The sequence below is a fragment of the Oncorhynchus masou genome, chromosome 1 (genome assembly GCF_036934945.1).
Source record: "Oncorhynchus masou masou isolate Uvic2021 chromosome 1, UVic_Omas_1.1, whole genome shotgun sequence".
Lineage (NCBI taxonomy): Eukaryota > Metazoa > Chordata > Actinopteri > Salmoniformes > Salmonidae > Oncorhynchus > Oncorhynchus masou.
This window is the reverse complement of record NC_088212.1, coordinates 79,252,886-79,271,885: the sequence shown is the minus strand read 5'-3', so window position 1 is coordinate 79,271,885 and position 19,000 is coordinate 79,252,886. Positions and strand designations below refer to the sequence as shown.

Genomic DNA, 19,000 nt, shown 5'->3' with positions numbered 1-19,000 from the left:
GAGTTGATGCGCTGCACACTTTTTTTAATAGCATAATTTTTTATATTTGGGATTGGGGATGGTATCAAGTCAGGTCAAGTCAAAAGGCTAAAGTCCAAGGCAAGTCACGAGTCATCGGTGTTAAAGTCAAAGTCGAGTTCCAAGTCATCACATTTGTGACTCGAGTCTGACTCGAGTCCAAGTCATGTAACCCGTGTCCACACCTCTGCTGCAGGGTCCCTCGGACTCAACGAGCCTCCAACAGACACTGGACCATGTAAGGCGGGCGGCCATCCACAAGTCGAGGGGGCAGAGGAGCAGGTGTCAGGGGAGAGAATGGACTGGTCCTTACCAGCTTGAGACGGGAGACATGAATGTACGGACAGACTCTCATGGACCTGACAAGTTTGAAATGATAGGTGACCGGGTTGATGCGACTCAAGATATTGAATGGTCCTATGTAGCGTGGAGCGAGCTTCCGCAAGTCCAACTGTAAGGGAAGATCACAGGTGGACAGCCACACCCATTGAACCGGTCGGAGGAGTTGAAGAGTTCTTCAGTGCCGGTTTGCCTGATGTTGGTGTCAGGCAGAGTGGAGCAAGGAGGATCGCGCTCTGAGCCAGATGCGATGACATCGTCGAATGAACGCCTCAGCTGATGGCACCTCCGCTTCGGCCTCTGGTTCATAAAATAGGTGGAGGTCGAACGCAAACTGACACTCAAATGTCGAGTTCAGCAGTGTGTTATGAGCATACTCTGTGCAGATGTTGCCAGTTGCTGGCCTGAGTGGAGACGAAGCAGCGGAGGAACTTCTCCAGCTCCTGGTTGGCCCCCTCAGTTTGCCTAGTCAACTGAGGGTGGAAGCCCAAGGAGAGACTCGCCAAAGGCCTTACAATACCAAATAACAAACTGGGGCCCACGATCTGAGACGATGTTCTGGGGGACTCCGTGTAGTCGAAAGACATGGATAATCACGAGATCAGCGGTCTCCTTCACTGAAGGCATCTTGGGTAAGGCGATGAAATGGGCTGCCTTGGAGAACCGATCGACCACCACCAGGATAGTGGTAAGCCTTTGAGATGGAGTTAACCCTGTGATAAAATCTACAGACAGATGTGACCAGGGCCGGCTGGGGATGGGTAGAGGTTGGAGCAACCCGGTCGGTCGCTGACGTGAAGACTTGCTTTGGGCACAGATGGAAAAGGCCGTAACAAAGGATCTCACATCCTCCATCATGGGGGCCACCAGAATTTCCACTTCAGGAACTCCTGTGTACGATTAACCCTTGGATGCCCAGTTCATTTAGAGGAGTGTCCCCATTGTAGTACTTGGGACCCGGGCTGATCGCAGGGGTCAGGTTCTCGGGTCTGGACTTGTCGGACCATGGTCTCAATACTCCATATCACAGGGGCCACAATGCGTGAGCTGGGGATGATGGGCTCGGGATCCCTCAACTCGTTGGAGACATCATGTTGGAGCGACAGGGCATCTGCCTTCTGATTATTGGATCCCGGGCGATAGGCTTGGGTAAAATCACAATCACGAGTGTTCAACCTCTTGGCTTCTTGAATGGAGACCAAGTTTAGATGGTCCACCCAGAGCACGAAAGGATGAGGTACCCTCTCCAACCAGTGTCTCCACCCCTCAAGAGCTCCCGGTTGCCTACATCGTAGTTGCGTTTGGAGAAACAGTTTGGAGAAAAAGGGGCATAGGTGCAGTTTCTTGTCCTACTTGTTCCACTGTGAAATAGCCGACCCTGCTCCGGTGTCTGAGATGTCCACCTCCACCACAAAGGGACGAGTCGGATCAGGATGAAGGAGGATGGGCAGAGGTGAAACATCCCTTGAGCTCCATGAATGGCCTATCATCCTCGGGGTCCAGCAAAAAGGCTCTGCACCCGCACCAAAGTTGTATGTAAAACGCCTGTAAAAATGGGAAAACCCAAGGAACCCCTGAACATGCTTGAGGGAGGTGGGACGGGGCCAGTTTGCGATCGCCTCAATCTTTACCGGGTTCATTTGGATGCCTGTGGTAGACATAATGTGACCCAGGAAGGAATCCTGGGATACGTGGAACTCACACATCTCTATCTTGACATATAGTTGACTCTGCAGGAGGCATCCCAGGACTTGGCAGACGTGCAGTATGTGTTCCCGGAAGGGTCTTGGAGAAGATCAGGATGTTGTTGAGGTTAACAAAGACAAACCGATTCAACATATCCCTCAGGGTGTCATTGACCAATGCTTGAAAGACTGACAGTGAATTCGATAATCTGAAGGGCATGACTAAATACTCATAGTGGCCACTAGGGGTGTTAAAAGCAGTCTTCCATTCATCTCCCTCCCTGATTCTCACCAGATTGTAAGCTTTGTGGAGGTCTAGTTTGGTGAAGAATTGGGCCCCTTTGACCAACTCCAATGCGGAGGACATCAGGGATAGGGGGTAGTTCCTGATTGTAATCTGGTTCAGCCCTCTGTTTCAGCCCTCTGGTTCAGCCCTCTGGTTCAGCCCTCTCGAAGCAGTGATGCAGGCCTCCATCCTTCTTACATCCACCAGCAGGGGGGCGATTGACTGCCTTCAGCGACTCCCGCTGTAGCCCGAACAACAGAGTACACTGAGTGAGAAACCCCTTGCATCCTCCCAGGTGACCGTCATACCGCTCAGGGGTGCAGGTTCCCTGGAGGAACCACAATGATGTCTGTAGCACTGGGCGATGAGACCTGGGCATTGGCTCCTCCTGGGATGGGGGAGTGCCATGGTTGGAGGGACTCAGCCCGAAGTTTCCCGTGGATTTGGGAGAGCTGTTCTTGCTGCCGTCCTAACAGTGTTCCTTGGTGGGCTTCCACCTTCCGGATCTGGGAGATCTCTGCTGGGTCCATGTTGTGGCAGAAGCTTGCTGTGATGTGGTGAGGTTGGACCCAGGGCTTGGTGGTGGGGTGGGGGGTTACGACCCCTTCGGTATTCTGTCTTCTAATACCCTGACAAGACCCTCAAGACAAGACCCAAGATATGGTTCCAATAAAAATGTTGGTTTAGATTGACTATGGTTCAAGGAAGCAACAGGAAGTCTAATAGTTGAGGTGTTAATATGGTGGGTTTATTATTGTTCTAAAACCTGTCCTGGTACTATCATGGTAGCTTTATTTTTCTAAACATGTTTTATGTGTGTGTGTTCTCTTCCCAACAGGGATGCTATCCTGACCAGTACAGTGAACTGTGTCACCAGCTTCTTTTCAGGTTTCGCCATTTTCTCTGTGCTCGGTTACATGGCCTACAAACACGGAGTCAGGATAGAGGACGTGGCCACTGAAGGTGAAAGGAACCCTACTAGACATGCATGCACGCACGCACACACACACACACACACACACACACACACACACACACACACACACACACACACACACACACACACACACACACACACACACACACACACACACACACACACACACACACACACACACACACACACACACACACACACACACACACACACACACACACACACACACACACACACACACACACACAGGCAAGAACACGAACACACACACAGTAAGTGGTGCGGAGGATGGCATGTGTAACACACTCAGACCACACACACACACAAACACACACACATATATACACACAGGCAAGAACACAAACACACACACAGTAAGTGGTGCGGAGGATGACATACATAACAAACCCAGACCACGCACTCCAACAACACACCCAACTTCATTTAGACCCAGATTGATGACCAAACTGTCCACAGCATAGATACCTCATAAAACACAAAGAAAAAGATAGCAATATAGACATGCCTTATTAGGAAACATACAGTATGAGGCTATATTGCAGTCTACCCACAGTATTCTCTTTTCCCTGGCCAGCCCCCAGAGAATGCTGTGTTTGTATGGTGGATCCACCCAGGCTATGACTCAGCTAGGACAGACACAACACATGAACAGTCCCTGTCTGACACTGAGTAGAGTGAGGGGAGTCACCTGCTCTAAGGGAGGACAGGATTCTAAAAACACCCAACAGTCAAGTCATCTACACACCATTTAGAGAGTTTCAAACCCAGTCAAAACATAGAAATTCATCATAGAACTAAACATTCCTCAAGCTTACTGTTACTGCTCACTAAATCAAACAACTTAAAGAAAATATTCACCCATTTTGAATGTTACATCGTTTTTGTGCATCTATCAGCGATTTCATGTTTTCATGTGTATCTGAGCTATTGCCGTACAAGCAGGCAGATATACAGCCGGTATGACCAGTGATACTAAAGTCGTCATACCGGCTGTATTTCCTCCTGCTTGTACGGCAATAGCTCAGATACACATGAAAACATGAAATGATCCCAGGAATCGATCAAACATCGCTCACAAAAATGATATAACATTCAAAATGGGTGAATCATCCCTTTAAGAATGAGCAGCAACGTGCGACGCTTTCAATATAATTGATTGCAACAGAAGCTGAAAGGCTCTGGGGTTCAGATGGAATTGAAATACCAGAGAACATTTCAAACTGTTTTTTTTAAGGGAAATAGTTTCCAAGAAGTCACATAAATACTGGCCTGCTGTGGAGAGGAGTTGGCAGACATACAAAAAGAATGGGATCTGTTAAAAATCTGCTTTGCTTTCTAGTTCTTCAGTTTTCTACTTTCCACTGTCTCGAGCTGTCTGTCATTTCTTTGTCGTCTTGTGTCCTCACTTCTGTCTTTCTCCATCTGCTCCTCCTTCTTTCACTTTCCTCTCCATTGATAAATCATCTCTTATTTCCTCTAAAATGACCTTGTGGACAGGGTCAAGCTCAGGACAAGGAAGTTATATATCAACATCCCACCCAACAATATACTGTTTTATTTCAGCATCCCACCAAACAAGGCACCATTTTATAGACTGATGGTAATCAGTTGGCTCTGGTATGTCCTATCACAAGTGTCTCTATCTGTGTATCTTTGTGTGAGTGCAGGTGCAGGACTGGTGTTCATCATCTACCCTGAGGCCATCTCCACCCTGCCTGGATCTACCTTCTGGGCCATAGTATTCTTCATCATGCTGCTGACTCTGGGCATCGACAGCTCTGTGAGTTACTGGCCTTCCTCAGGGTTGAATGACTGCATGCTATGTCCCACCACAGGGCACTGACCTTTTGTTTCTATCTTATGGTGGGTGTAGTGGCTTCCTTTCCTCTTTACCATAGCCACTGCCCAAGCCTGAAGCGGGGTTGTTTTGTACGCATACAGTCCACACTCAAGGTTTTCAAACGGCTAAACATTCAATGAGATTCAGGGATATGGTGCAACAAAAATGTTTATTCTTCTTATATCTAACAAAAAATGATTCTCCAATCAACTTAAAGCATAGATTACTTGATATGGAAATACATAATATGATCTGTCTGTATGTCTGTATGGTCAAAAAACTATACCGCTCCCGCATCTAGCGGGTTTATAGTAAGATTAGAATACTATGTAATCTCCTCCAGTCTATCTATCTATATCTGTCTCTCTATCTCTCTCTCTTCTCTCTCCCTCTTCAGTCTTCCTCTGTCTCTGTCTCCCTCTTTCTCTGTCTCTCCCTGTCTCGCTCTCTCTGTCTCTCTCTCTCTGTCTCTCCCTGTCTCGTTCTCTCTCTCTCTCTCTCTCTCTCTCTCTCTCTCTCTCTCTCTGTCTCTCCCTGTCTCGCTCTCTCTCGGTCTCTCTCTCTCTGTCTCTCTCTGTCTCTCTCTCTCTCTGTCTCTCCCTGTCTTGCTCTCTCTCTATCTGCCCATCTGTCTCTATCTCTCTCTTTCTCTCTCTGTCCCTCTCTCTGTCTCGCTCTCTCTCGGTCTCTCTCTCTGTCTCTCTCTGTCTCGCTCTCTCTCTGTCTCTCTCTCTCTCTGTCTCTCCCTGTCTTACTCTCTCTCTATCTGCCCATCTGTCTCTATCTCTCTCTTTCTCTCTCTGTCCCTCTCTCTGTCTCTCTCTTTCTCTGTCTCTCTCTGTCCCTCTTGCTGTCCCTCGCTCTGTCTCTCTCTGCATTATTTTACTTTCCCATGGTTGCAGTGGGTGCTCTAGGTATTGTCTAGACTAGCAGTGTGGGAAGGCAGTTGTTTTGACTGTTACCCAATAACCATGAAGCATGAGGTGGAAAATCACATGCACTGCAACCTGAAACACAGGAAAACTTTGTTCACAGAGATTTACATTTTTCCTCATTCAATTTTATCAGTTACACAAGGTGATCATTTACTGTAAATGAAGAGAGAAAAGAAATTCCACAGCAGGGGAACATTTTCTTTTACAGTAGTAGTCATGCCCAATGTGGCACTGTACTAAGAAAGCTAGGTCTGATCATTTATATTCTAGGCCAAAGGTATTCTGTTTGGGTGCGAAGACTGTTATTCTGTTACATTGCTACTGTAGGCACTACGGTTTATGTGTTTGTGCCACTGAATCATCCTCTGTCTGTCTGTCTGTCTGTCTGTCTGTCTGTCTGTCTGTCTGTCTGTCTGTCTGTCTGTCTGTCTGTCTGTCTGTCTGTCTGTCTGTCTGTCTGTCTGTCTTCTAGATGGGCGGTATGGAGGCAGTCATCACAGGACTGTCGGACGACTTCAAGATCCTGAAGAGGAACAGGAAGCTGTTCACCTTCGCCACGGCATTCGGAACCTTCCTTGTCGCGCTCTTCTGCATCACTAATGTGAGGTCACTTCCGGTTCCTCTGAGTCACATATGATTTCCATAGTTGTTATATGATTGCATAAATCAAACCAAAGAGACACAAGATAGAGTGTGCCTCTGTGATTTAGGTGGATCAGTCACAGGAAAGACAGAAAAGGGAAACCCCTGTCCAACCATGTGAAGTGTTGTTATTGACTGACTGGATAAGCTCTGTGCTTCATGCTTATCCTTGTCAGCTCACAGTAGTTAGCTGGAGCCAGGTTGCCCTCAGTAACATCTGCAACAACCTTTGGACATTATGGCTCTGTATCTGTCTCTCTCTCTCTGTCTGTCTGTCTGTCTGTCTGTCTGTCAGGGAGGTATATATGTGCTGACTTTGTTGGATAACTACGCGGCGGGGACCTCCATCTTGTTTGGGGTGCTGATTGAGGCCATTGGGGTGTCCTGGTTCTACGGTATGTATAATCGGTCCCCCTTAGCCTAGTTCAGAGGCACATGCTAATTCTGACTTCTTACTGTGGTGAACCTGCTTATCTACTGTACCTTTCCTCATCCTCTTCTGTTGTTCATTAGACCCCAGCCCTTTGTTCTGTCCATTCCTCCATCACCCTACCCTCTATCACCCCCTGCCCACAGTTGGCCTCTCCTGGCCTGCCCTCTCCTGGGCTTTCTCAACCTCCCTAACTCCCTGCCATCTTCACTACCCAGGCCCTGCAGCTACACCTGACATTTTACTGGCAGTGTAGAGACACCGTGGTTCCCTTCCTTAGACCTCCACTGTTAACCCCCTTTCTCCATCTCTCCCAGTACTCCTCTTTCCATTTCTCCATACACTCCCTCCCTCCTCTTATCTTCTAGACTGCCTCTCTTCACTAATAGATCTCCATCTCTCCCAGTACTCCTCTTTCCATTTCTCCATACACTCCCTCCCTCCTCTTATCTTCTAGACTGCCTCTCTTCACTAATAGATCTCCATCTCTCCCAGTACTCCTCTTTCCATTTCTCCATACACTCCCTCCCTCCTCTTATCTTCTAGACTCCCTCTCTTCACTAATAGATCTCCATCTCTCCCAGTACTCCTCTTTCCATTTCTCCATACACTCCCTCCCTCCTCTTATCTTCTAGACTGCCTCTCTTCACTAATAGATCTCCATCTCTCCCAGTACTCCTCTTTCCATTTCTCCATACACTCCCTCCCTCCTCTTATCTTCTAGACTCCGTCTCTTCACTAATAGATCTCCATCTCTCCCAGTACTCCTCTTTCCATTTCTCCATACACTCCCTCCCTCCTCTTATCTTCTAGACTGCCTCTCTTCACTAATAGATCTCCATCTCTCCCAGTACTCCTCTTTCCATTTCTCCATACACTCCCTCCCTCCTCTTATCTTCTAGACTCCCTCTCTTCACTAATAGATCTCCATCTCTCCCAGTACTCCTCTTTCCATTTCTCCATACACTCCCTCCTTCCTCTTATCTTCTAGACTGCCTCTCTTCACTAATAGATCTCCATCTCTCCCAGTACTCCTCTTTCCATTTCTCCATACACTCCCTCCTTCCTCTTATCTTCTAGACTGCCTCTCTTCACTAATAGATCTCCATCTCTCCCAGTACTCCTCTTTCCATTTCTCCATACACTCCCTCCTTCCTCTTATCTTCTAGACTGCCTCTCTTCACTAATAGATCTCCATCTCTCCCAGTACTCCTCTTTCCATTTCTCCATACACTCCCTCCTTCCTCTTATCTTCTAGACTGCCTCTCTTCACTAATAGATCTCCATCTCTCCCAGTACTCCTCTTTCCATTTCTCCATACATTCCCTCCTTCCTCTTATCTTCTAGACTGCCTTTCTTCACTAATAGATCTCCATCTCTCCCAGTACTCCTCTTTCCATTTCTCCATACACTCCCTCCTTCCTCTTATCTTCTAGACTGCCTCTCTTCACTAATAGATCTCCATCTCTCCTAATACTCCTCTTTCCATTTCTCCATACACTCCCTCCCTCTTCTTATCTTCTAGACTGCCTCTCTTCACTCATAGATCTCCATCTCTCTGCATGAGGGAGAGTAGTGAATGATTATATGGTGTGTGAACAGTTGTATGCAGTCGGTTTAGTGTTTTATGTATTGCACAGAGATAATACTGTACTTCGACAAGATGACTTGTGCTTTATCTTTAAACTACAGCCCATCAATGTACACCATGATTTATAGTCAGCATTAACTGTTGAAACTGAACCTCAAGAGGAGGTGAGACAGGCAGAGCATGCCAGATGCTGAGCTGTTCTAGGGAGGAGATACAAGGAGAGGGTCTTCTTGTAGATGTTAACAGGCCTGGGCTGTCCTGATAAAGAAACATTATGCCCAAGCTATAGAAACATCATGGTTGTGTAGCGAATGGCACCTTATTCCCTATATAGTGTACTACTTTTGGTCAAAAGTAGTGCACTATATAGTGCCATTTGGGACACAATCCATCTCCTTATAGGCAGACTTAACCCTGTGTGAAATTATAATATAACATACTTGGAAGGCTCAGAGACTTTTATGAAACAGATATCATTGAGCTGCAGTTTTACTGCTGTGTGAACTCATAACTAGAAGAAGAAGAAATTGGAGTTGTGTGCCATGAAGCTCTTTCTCAGCCAATGCTCCACCTGTTATGTATGGAAATTGATGGGAGGAGCGTTAGTTCTCCTGTGAACTTGAGACATCAGAAGCAAAGCGGACTGTCGGTCTGACCTGGGTGAAAATAGTATTTGTTTTCTTTCAAGTACGTTGAGTGTTTGATTCAACCTTCCCATAGTACCAGATGGACAGGGTTTATACTTTTGGTTGTATTGCACCGGGCAAGCTCAATCAATCAAGCTCAGCTTTAGTGTTTGTAAGGAAACAAGTACTATTTGAACCCAGGTCTGCAGTGGGTTTATGGGTCTGGTTCTGTGTGCATGAGTTCAAGCCCTGGTCTTCTGCCCTGTGTTTCCTCTCCAGGCGTGGACCGCTTCAGTGAGGATATCGAGCGCATGATGGGCTTCAAGCCAGGTCTCTACTGGAGGCTGTGCTGGAAGTTTGTCAGCCCCACCTTCCTACTGGTGAGACCCCCGGGGAGGGGGGGGGGCAAGAAAGGGCTGGTTGGGGGACTGGGGTAGGGTGGAAGCCTTTGGCATGGTGCTGGGAGTAGGGATGGGAGGGCAAAGTACCTGACACATGCTTAAGTTATTCTTAAGCACTGTAGGAATAATGATCTATGGTATGTCATTGTGCTTGAAGGAAGAAATTAGGAAATTCACAACAGAGGTTTCTTAATTGTTACTGGCTGCTATATACTGTACTATAGTCTTTTTAAACTCCTTTTTAAACTCCTATTATGTGCCAGCAATTTGGAATTTGCCACAGGAAATATGTTTTCCTATTATGTTTTTATAAAGGTTGTTTGCCTCCATGTTATAAGTACTGTATCTCCAAGAATAGATTCGCATCACATGAACTCTGCATGAAAATCGATTAAACTACAATATAACTACATTTGAACATTTGAACATCTTGGCCATACTGTTGTAATCTCAAACAAGCACAACCAGAAGATGACTGGGCCCCCTCAGAGCCTGGTTCCTCTGAAGGTTTCTTCCTAGGTTCCTGCCTTTCTAGGGAGTTTTTCCTACCACAGTGCTTCTACACCTGCATTGCTTGCTGTTTGGGGTTTTAGGCTGGGTTTCTGTACAGCACTTTGTGACATCGGCTGATGTTAAAAGGGCTTTATAAATACATTTGATTGATTGATTGAACTACAACTTAGTGAACATATTGATTTACAGAATGTTCAGTGCTCTAGGAATTAGTTCAGAATGTGTAGGTCTCAATATTTTATAATATTAGAAATATGCTATGTCAATGAAGCACAGATACTGTATGGGCTTGTATAGGTAGGTCAAAAGCAAATGATCTGTCTTGGTGGGAAATTATGCTATTCCCTTAATGCTTTTACATTGATTATGATCAGTCATAAGTCAATGTTCTTCCTTCCAGATGGGAAGTGTATATGTTTTATATGGCAAACAGGAAATAAAAAGAGCAGAGGAAGATTGAAAGCCAGGACAAGAGGTAGATTAGATTGTAAGCCACTATATCACCATGATCTTTGAACCCTATGTCTGAGGGGACCTATCATTGTTTAGTTTTAACGTGTAGTGTATGCTACCATGGTTCTGCTAGCCTTACCTCCAGAAGCAAGGCGGAAACAGCAGATGTCAGGAAGATAGCACGCATCTTTGGCTGTTGCATAGATGGCATTTGTAGAAGAAGGACATGGAAGAATGTTGTTGGCCTTTGATATTAAGTCGGAGACGAGGAAGAGACACTTCTCTGACCTTCCAGTGTTGTATTATAACTACTAGTGATGTTTGCTGCTCTCTGGGGCAACAGTTACAAAGCTACAGAGTTACAGTTCAGTGGTGATGGGCCTCCAGTCTCTAGTCTACAGCAGCCTGGTGAACCAGAGTACTTACAGTGAAAGTCTATTCCAGTATGTTCAAACCCCAGGGGGAATGACCATGCCCTAGTCTGTTCTATTCAACTCAATTTCATCTCTGCAATGCTTTAATTTTTTCGTCAAAATGAACAGTGGCGGAGTGGAGGAGGAGTATTCGTTATTTTTACAGAAGCTCTGTTTGATGTCTCGTTGGGAATATTATAACCACTCTGTTGTTTTTTCTCCTCTTCATACTTTGTGGAGATAGCCAGCATCAAGGCCAAGCGGATCTGTTGTTCCTCCTGTCCTCAGTTTATATGGTGACCTAGCTAACCCTTCTGTTGTTTCTCCTGTCCTCAGTTTATATGGTGACCAAGCTAACCCTTCTGTTGTTTCTCCTGTCCTCAGTTTATATGGTGACCTAGCTAACCCTTCTGTTGTTTCTCCTGTCCTCAGTTTATATGGTGACCTAGCTAACCCTTCTGTTGTTTCTCCTGTCCTCAGTTTATATGGTGACCAAGCTAACCCTTCTGTTGTTTCTCCTGTCCTCAGTTTATATGGTGACCAAGCTAACCATTCTGTTGTTCCTCCTGTCCTCAGTTTATATGGTGACCTAGCTAACCCTTCTGTTGTTTCTCCTGTCCTCAGTTTATATGGTGACCTAGCTAACCCTTCTGTTGTTTCTCCTGTCCTCAGTTTATATGGTGACCAAGCTAACCCTTCTGTTGTTTCTCCTGTCCTCAGTTTATATGGTGACCAAGCTAACCCTTCTGTTGTTTCTCCTGTCCTCAGTTTATATGGTGACCAAGCTAACCCTTCTGTTGTTTCTCCTGTCCTCAGTTTATATGGTGACCTAGCTAACCCTTCTGTTGTTTCTCCTGTCCTCAGTTTATATGGTGACCAAGCTAACCCTTCTGTTGTTTCTCCTGTCCTCAGTTTATATGGTGACCAAGCTAACCCTTCTGTTGTTTCTAATGTCCTCAGTTTATATGGTGACCAAGCTAACCTTTCTGTTGTTTCTACTGTCCTCAGTTTATATGGTGACCTAGCTAACCCTTCTGTTGTTTCTCCTGTCCTCAGTTTATATGGTGACCTAGCTAACCCTTATGTTGTTTCTCCTGTCCTCAGTTTATATGGTGACCAAGCTAACCCTTCTGTTGTTTCTCCTGTCCTCAGTTTATATGGTGACCTAGCTAACCCTTCTGTTGTTCCTCCTGTCCTCAGTTTATATGGTGACCTAGCTAACCGTTCTGTTGTTTCTCCTGTCCTCAGTTTATATGGTGACCAAGCTAACCCTTCTGTTGTTTCTCCTGTCCTCAGTTTATATGGTGACCTAGCTAACCCATCTGTTGTTTATCCTGTCCTCAGTTTATATGGTGACCAAGCTAACCCTTCTGTTGTTTCTCCTGTCCTCAGTTTATATGGTGACCTAGCTAACCGTTCTGTTGTTTCTCCTGTCCTCAGTTTATATGGTGACCAAGCTAACCCTTCTGTTGTTTCTCCTGTCCTCAGTTTATATGGTGACCAAGCTAACCCTTCTGTTGTTTCTCCTGTCCTCAGTTTATATGGTGACCAAGCTAACCGTTCTGTTGTTTCTCCTGTCCTCAGTTTATATGGTGACCAAGCTAACCCTTCTGTTGTTCCTCCTGTCCTCAGTTTATATGGTGACCTAGCTAACCGTTCTGTTGTTCTCCTGTCCTCAGTTTATATGGTGACCAAGCTAACCCTTCTGTTGTTCCTCCTGTCCTCAGTTTATATGGTGACCAAGCTAACCCTTCTGTTGTTTCTCCTGTCCTCAGTTTATATGGTGACCAAGCTAACCGTTCTGTTGTTTCTCCTGTCCTCAGTTTATATGGTGACCAAGCTAACCCTTCTGTTGTTTCTCCTGTCCTCAGTTTATATGGTGACCTAGCTAACCGTTCTGTTGTTCTCCTGTCCTCAGTTTATATGGTGACCTAGCTAACCGTTCTCTTGTTCTCCTGTCCTCAGTTTAAATGGTGACCTAGCTAACTGTTCTGTTGTTCTCCTGTCCCCAGTTTATATGGTGATGTAGCTATCTGTTCTGTTGTTCTCCTGTCCCCAGTTTATATGGTGACGTAGCTAACCGTTCTGTTGATTCTCCTGTCCTCAGTTTATATGGTGACCTAGCTAACTGTTCTGTTGTTTCTCCTGTCCCCAGTTTATATGGTGACCTAGCTAACTGTTCTGTTGTTCTCCTGTCCTCAGTTTATATGGTGACCTAGCTATCTGTTCTGTTGTTCTCCTGTCTTCAGTTTATATGGTGACCTAGCTAACTGTTCTGTTGTTTCTCCTGTCCCCAGTTTATATGGTGACGTAGCTATCTGTTCTGTTGTTCTCCTGTCCTCAGTTTATATGGTGACCTAGCTAACTGTTCTGTTGTTCTCCTGTCCCCAGTTTATATGGTGACCTAGCTAACTGTTCTGTTGTTTCTCCTGTCCCCAGTTTATATGGTGACGTAGCTAACTGTTCTGTTGTTCTCCTGTCCCCAGTTTATATGGTGACGTAGCTAACTGTTCTGTTGATTCTCCTGTCCCCAGTTTATATGGTGACGTAGCTATCTGTTCTGTTGTTCTCCTGTCTCCAGTTTATATGGTGACGTAGCTATCTGTTCTGTTGTTCTCCTGTCCCCAGTTTATATGGTGACGTAGCTAACTGTTCTGTTGATTCTCCTGTCCCCAGTTTATATGGTGACGTAGCTATCTGTTCTGTTGTTCTCCTGTCCCCAGTTTATATGGTGACGTAGCTAACCGTTCTGTTGTTCTCCTGTCCCCAGTTTATATGGTGACGTAGCTAACTGTTCTGTTGTTTCTCTCCGCTCCCCAGGTCGTGGTGATAGCCAGCATCGTGACGTCCACGGGCCTGAGTTATGATGAATATGTCTTTCCTTCATGGTCCAATGTGATTGGCTGGGGCGTAGCTCTGTCCTCCATGATGTTTGTGCCCATCTACGCCGTCTACAAGTTCCTCAGTATGCCAGGGACATTCAAACAGGTCAGTGGAAAAACAAATCCCTCTCATCTGCATGGTTGTTGTTTATATAATGTAAAGATAACCTTAGATTGATTTGATTTGATTTATTAGGACACCCATTAGCCAACACCAATGGCGACAGCTAGTCTTACTGGGGTCCGACATATAACATAAAAGACATTACAGACAAAAGACTTTACAATTGACATACATGAAAAAACATTTTAACATGTAGTGTGTTAATGTTGGCAGGTACGGTATGTACTGTAGCTTGAAGTCATGTAGCTTGAATGCTGTGGTAAATAGCAACCTCTTATCTGTATCCCAGCGGTCAAAACGGGTTGAAATGCCATCCTTATAACCAGATTATGACGTAATTTCAACCAGGGTTGCCCCCCTGGGATAGTATGTGTTTATTTTATGCAAAGATAATCTTAGATCAATGGCAAGCATTTAGCTTGGAGTCTTCACGGCTTGACATTGAACTGACTCATAAACTGACTTTTTCCTTTTCAATGGTTGATGGTTGATGATGTCAGTACTTTTGGGACGCTGGTTAGAGATCTTGACGGTTCAAAGACTGAACAGTGTACAGTACAATCATAAAAACAACATTCCACAGCTTTGATTATCTTCCTGGGCAGTAAACAGTGTTACCTTGTGTTTTCTTACTCACTCCTCGTGGCATTTCCTTCTGATATCCTGGCAGTGTTTAGACTCTTTCCATGACTATCTCCCATGCTTTTCCTCCAGCTGAGATCACAGTCTATCATACTGTTATCACACCAAGTGCACTCAGTCAGATATGAGGATGGGGGCAATCTGGATGAGACATCAGAGGTCATGCAGTACACACTACAGTACAGTGTACATCCAGTCCAGCCTGATCACATCAGAATCAGAATGCTGTTTGACATATTTGAGCAATCTCGAAGCTCCTAATCTATAGAGGAAATGGTGGATCTATAGAATAAACTGTGACCATAGATTAAAGTGCTAGTTTATTACAAGCTTCAAGATCATGTCTCTTGTGCTTGGGACAATGTGCATCTAAACCCTTTGGATTCTGTTTTATGCAGTATAAGACTGTTTATTGCAAGGTATGAGTTATGTACTGTAATGGTCTATTTTTCAGAGGATCGCCTACTGCATCACACCAGAACACGAACATCATCTGGTGGCGGAGGGAGCTACCATCAGACAGTTCACGGTGAGTACAGATGTTGGATCTTAATTTGAGCCAGTGTGCTAGAGCAGGAAAATAGTCCCGCAGCAACAGGACATTTGAATTATTATGTGTATTATAATGAATGGACATTTTCATAGGGGTTGATATATCTTTCATTATGGCAAATTAACTTCATGCGGCGAGCAATCCCGGATCCGGGATCCTATTTATAGCCTCAAGCTCATTAGCATAACGCAACGTTAACTATTCATGAAAATCGCAAATGAAATGAAATAAATATATTTGCTCTCAAGCTTAGACTTTTGTTAACAACACTTGTCATCTCAGATTTTCAAAATATGCTTTTCAACCATAGCTAAACAAGCATTTGTGTAAGAGTATTGATAGCTAGCATAGCTATAAGCCTAGAATTCAGCCAGCAACATTTTCACAAAAACAAGAAAAGCATTCAAATAAAATCATTTACCTTTGAAGAACTTCAGATGTTTTCAATGAGGAGACTCTCAGTTAGATAGCAAATGTTCAGTTTTTCAAAAAATATTATTTGTGTAGGACAAATCGCTCCGTTTTGTTCACGTTTGGCTACGAAAAAAACCTGTATCCAGTTATAGCCTCAAGCTCATTAGCATAACATAACGTTAACTATTTATGAAAATCGCAAATGAAATGATATAAATATGCTAGTTCTCAAGCTTAGCCTTTTCTTAACAACACTGTCATCTCAGATTTTCAAAATATGCTTTTCAACCATAGCAAAACAAGCATTTGTGTTAGAGTATTGATAGCTAGCGTAGCATTTAGCGTAGCATTTAGCGCTCAACATTTTCACAAAAACCAGAAAAGCATTCAAATAAAATAATTTACCTTTGAAGAACTTCGGATGTTTTCAATGAGGAGACTCTCAGTTAGATAGCAAATGTTCAGTTTTTCCTGAAAGATTCTTTGTGTAGGAGAAATCGCTCCGTTTTGGCTACCAAAAAACCCCGAAAATTCAGTCACCAAAACGCTGAACTTTTTTCCAAATTAACTCCATAATATCGACTGAAACATGGCAAACATTGTTTAGAATCAACCCTCAAGGTGTTTTTCACATATCTCTTCATTGATATATCATTTGTGGAAGTCTGCTTTCTTCTCTGAATTACATGGAAAAATACTTGCAGCTGAGGTTTACGCACCAATTTTGACGCAAGACACCGGGCGGACACCTGGTAAATGTGGTCTCTTATGGTCAATCTTCCAATGATATGCCTACAAATACGTCACAATGCTGCAGACACCTTGGGGAAATGGCAGAAATTGTGGGCTCATTCCTGGCGCATTCACAGCCATATAAGGAGACATTGTAAAACAGCGCTTCAAAAATTTTGCTCATTTCCTGTTTGAAGTTTCATCTTGGTTTCGCCTGTAGCATCAGTTCTGTGGCACTCACATATAATATCTTTGCAGTTTTGGAAATGTCAGAGTGTTTTCTTTCCAAAGCTGTCGATTATATGCATAGTCAAACATCTTTTCGTGACAAAATATCTTGTTTAAAACGGGAACGTTTTTTTTATCCAAAAATGAAATAATGCCCCTAGAGTTCAAAGAGGTTAAGTCTGACATTTTTAAAACTCAATTTGATCACACTTTTGTTGCTGACAATTTTCTTGCACAGCAAGAAATGCAAACTTGTAGTGTGCTTAAGGTTCTACATCTGTAAGGGCTAGAAAACATAGTGGTATAGTGGAGGTAGACCGAGTGATGTCCAGAATGGAAAACTATGAATGAATGTGACCTCTAATGATGCTCCATACTGCATTGGCAATGAAGCTTTATCAAATTCACCCTTTTCTATTTCAGCTCAAGCACTGGTTGGCTATCTGACAACCTGATGCCACCCAACCTTCCCCACTACTCACAATTCCGGGGTGTTGGAGTCATTGTGTATCGACAACAAATGTTCCTGCTGCTGAGCCTCCTGCTACTGGAGGATGGACAGGGAAAACGCCATGCTCCTTTCTGCCTCTCTGTGTTCTGTTGGTTCTGACCCAACCTGCGACCTGCCATCCCCTCTTTTCCACTCGGCCCCTCATCTCCCTCTCTCTCTGTCGAGTGACTACAGATTCTCTCATCAACCTCTGCCTACAGAGTCAACTCAGTATCCTCCATGTTTTTGCTTTTGAAGTATCTTTTTATTGAAAACTTTTTACCATGTGACATCGTCATCGTCGTCATTTTTTAGACGTGTATACAACTCATAAGATGGAGACCTTCCATGCAGAGCATGTACAGGTGTTTTCTGTGTTCATGGACACAGTTATTGTTTTTCATATCATTTTTTTTTTACGATGACTATTCTGTGTTCATTAGTTAAACATGGGTTACACACTTAAACAAAGTCAAAAAGTACCAAATGACCACATCTGTCATCATGTATGCTCTAGGCAGGGGGAGAGAAACATGACTCGCATTGCTTTTTATCTTCTTGATTCTTTTCAAAGAGGCCCCTCAAGCTTTTAGGTGAATGAGAAAGGGAAGAAATCTAGTTTCATTGCCCTCTTTGTATGTCTGACTGAGTAGGTCCCCAGTCACTACTCTAGATAACAGCAGCTCAACTGTGTCAGTGCCTTATCAAGCTAGACACTTCCCAACTGTCAATGTTTTCATTGGTCCATACAGAAAGGTAAATGTTTTCATTGGTCCATACAGAAAGATTTTGCCCGACGACTCAGGAATCCTCCTGCAGATCAGAGCTTGTGGATGATAGATACACTTTATGGTTACCAACATACGTTATTAATTCAGTTTGAATGACAATGTCCTTTAGATATTCATCTTACAGCAGTAGAGGTTTTTCCCAGTTGCCTTCTCCATCTTTTGAAACCTACCTGAAACAGATCTGAAGCTTTTGTCACCTGTCTCACAAGAAAAGGGAACAATTTATGTTGAGACTCAGAAGTGTTTTGTCTTGTAAGTGGTCGTCCTTATGCTTTACACATGGCCTTTACACAGAGTAGAGGTCTACATTGTCCTGCTATGGTTACTAATGGTACTGTGTGTACCAACTTTAATGTGTTGCATAGTACTAGCATCCTCTTCAGAGAGGCTTGTGCCCTTGATCCAATGATTTGCCTTCGCCGTGCTGGTGGATAAACAGTAGTAATTAAACAGTGGGGAAGACACAAAGGGAGGCTTTAATTAAATGAAGTTGAATCCAGCACTTGAAAGTAGTCTTTAACAGAAGTACTTGTTTCAGTTTTCTATGGAGAGGTATGCACTCTTAGTGTTTTAGGGAACGTTTTCAGGCATGCAAGAAATGCCCTGTTTTATCAAAAGCTTAACTGACTTACAGCACTAACACAGGTAGACTCAACAAAACAAGTGATTTCTTTACTTTTTATATAATGTTCTCTTTGTTATGTTGCATCTTTCCAATGCATTGTTTTGTGGTCCATATGGGTGAGGGAAATCAGGAGCTTCTCCTTCAAAGAGTGTGTGTGTGTGTGTGTGTGCGTGCGTGCGTGCGTGTGTGTGAGATGTGCATGTGTGTATGTGTGTCTGTGTGTGTGTGTGTGTGTGTGCGTGCGTGCGTGCGTGTGTGTGAGGTGTGCATGTGTGTATGTGTGTGTGTGTGTGTGTGTGTCCATGTGTGTGTGTGGAAGGATAGCTAGTGTATTTTAAGTTTGAAATGCCTCATTCATTGTACAATGATTGTTGTGTTAAATCATTTAT

General features: G+C 44.2%; 1 protein-coding gene across 2 annotated transcripts in view; it reads left to right on the top strand.

The window, feature by feature from the left end:
• The window catches only part of LOC135551249 (sodium-dependent noradrenaline transporter-like), a 55,769-nt gene that overhangs the window by 36,151 nt on the left and 618 nt on the right, over positions 1-19,000 (top strand). For both annotated transcript variants that reach the window (XM_064982546.1, XM_064982545.1), the window contains exons 8-15: positions 3,167-3,291; positions 4,954-5,066; positions 6,534-6,662; positions 6,999-7,098; positions 9,630-9,730; positions 13,951-14,118; positions 15,233-15,307; positions 17,129-19,000. The exon at positions 17,129-19,000 is cut by the window's right edge and continues 618 nt beyond it. In XM_064982546.1, the coding sequence (XP_064838618.1) occupies positions 3,167-3,291; positions 4,954-5,066; positions 6,534-6,662; positions 6,999-7,098; positions 9,630-9,730; positions 13,951-14,118; positions 15,233-15,307; positions 17,129-17,152 (835 nt within the window). In that variant the 3' untranslated portion in view covers positions 17,153-19,000. The remainder of the gene's footprint in view (positions 1-3,166; positions 3,292-4,953; positions 5,067-6,533; positions 6,663-6,998; positions 7,099-9,629; positions 9,731-13,950; positions 14,119-15,232; positions 15,308-17,128) is intronic.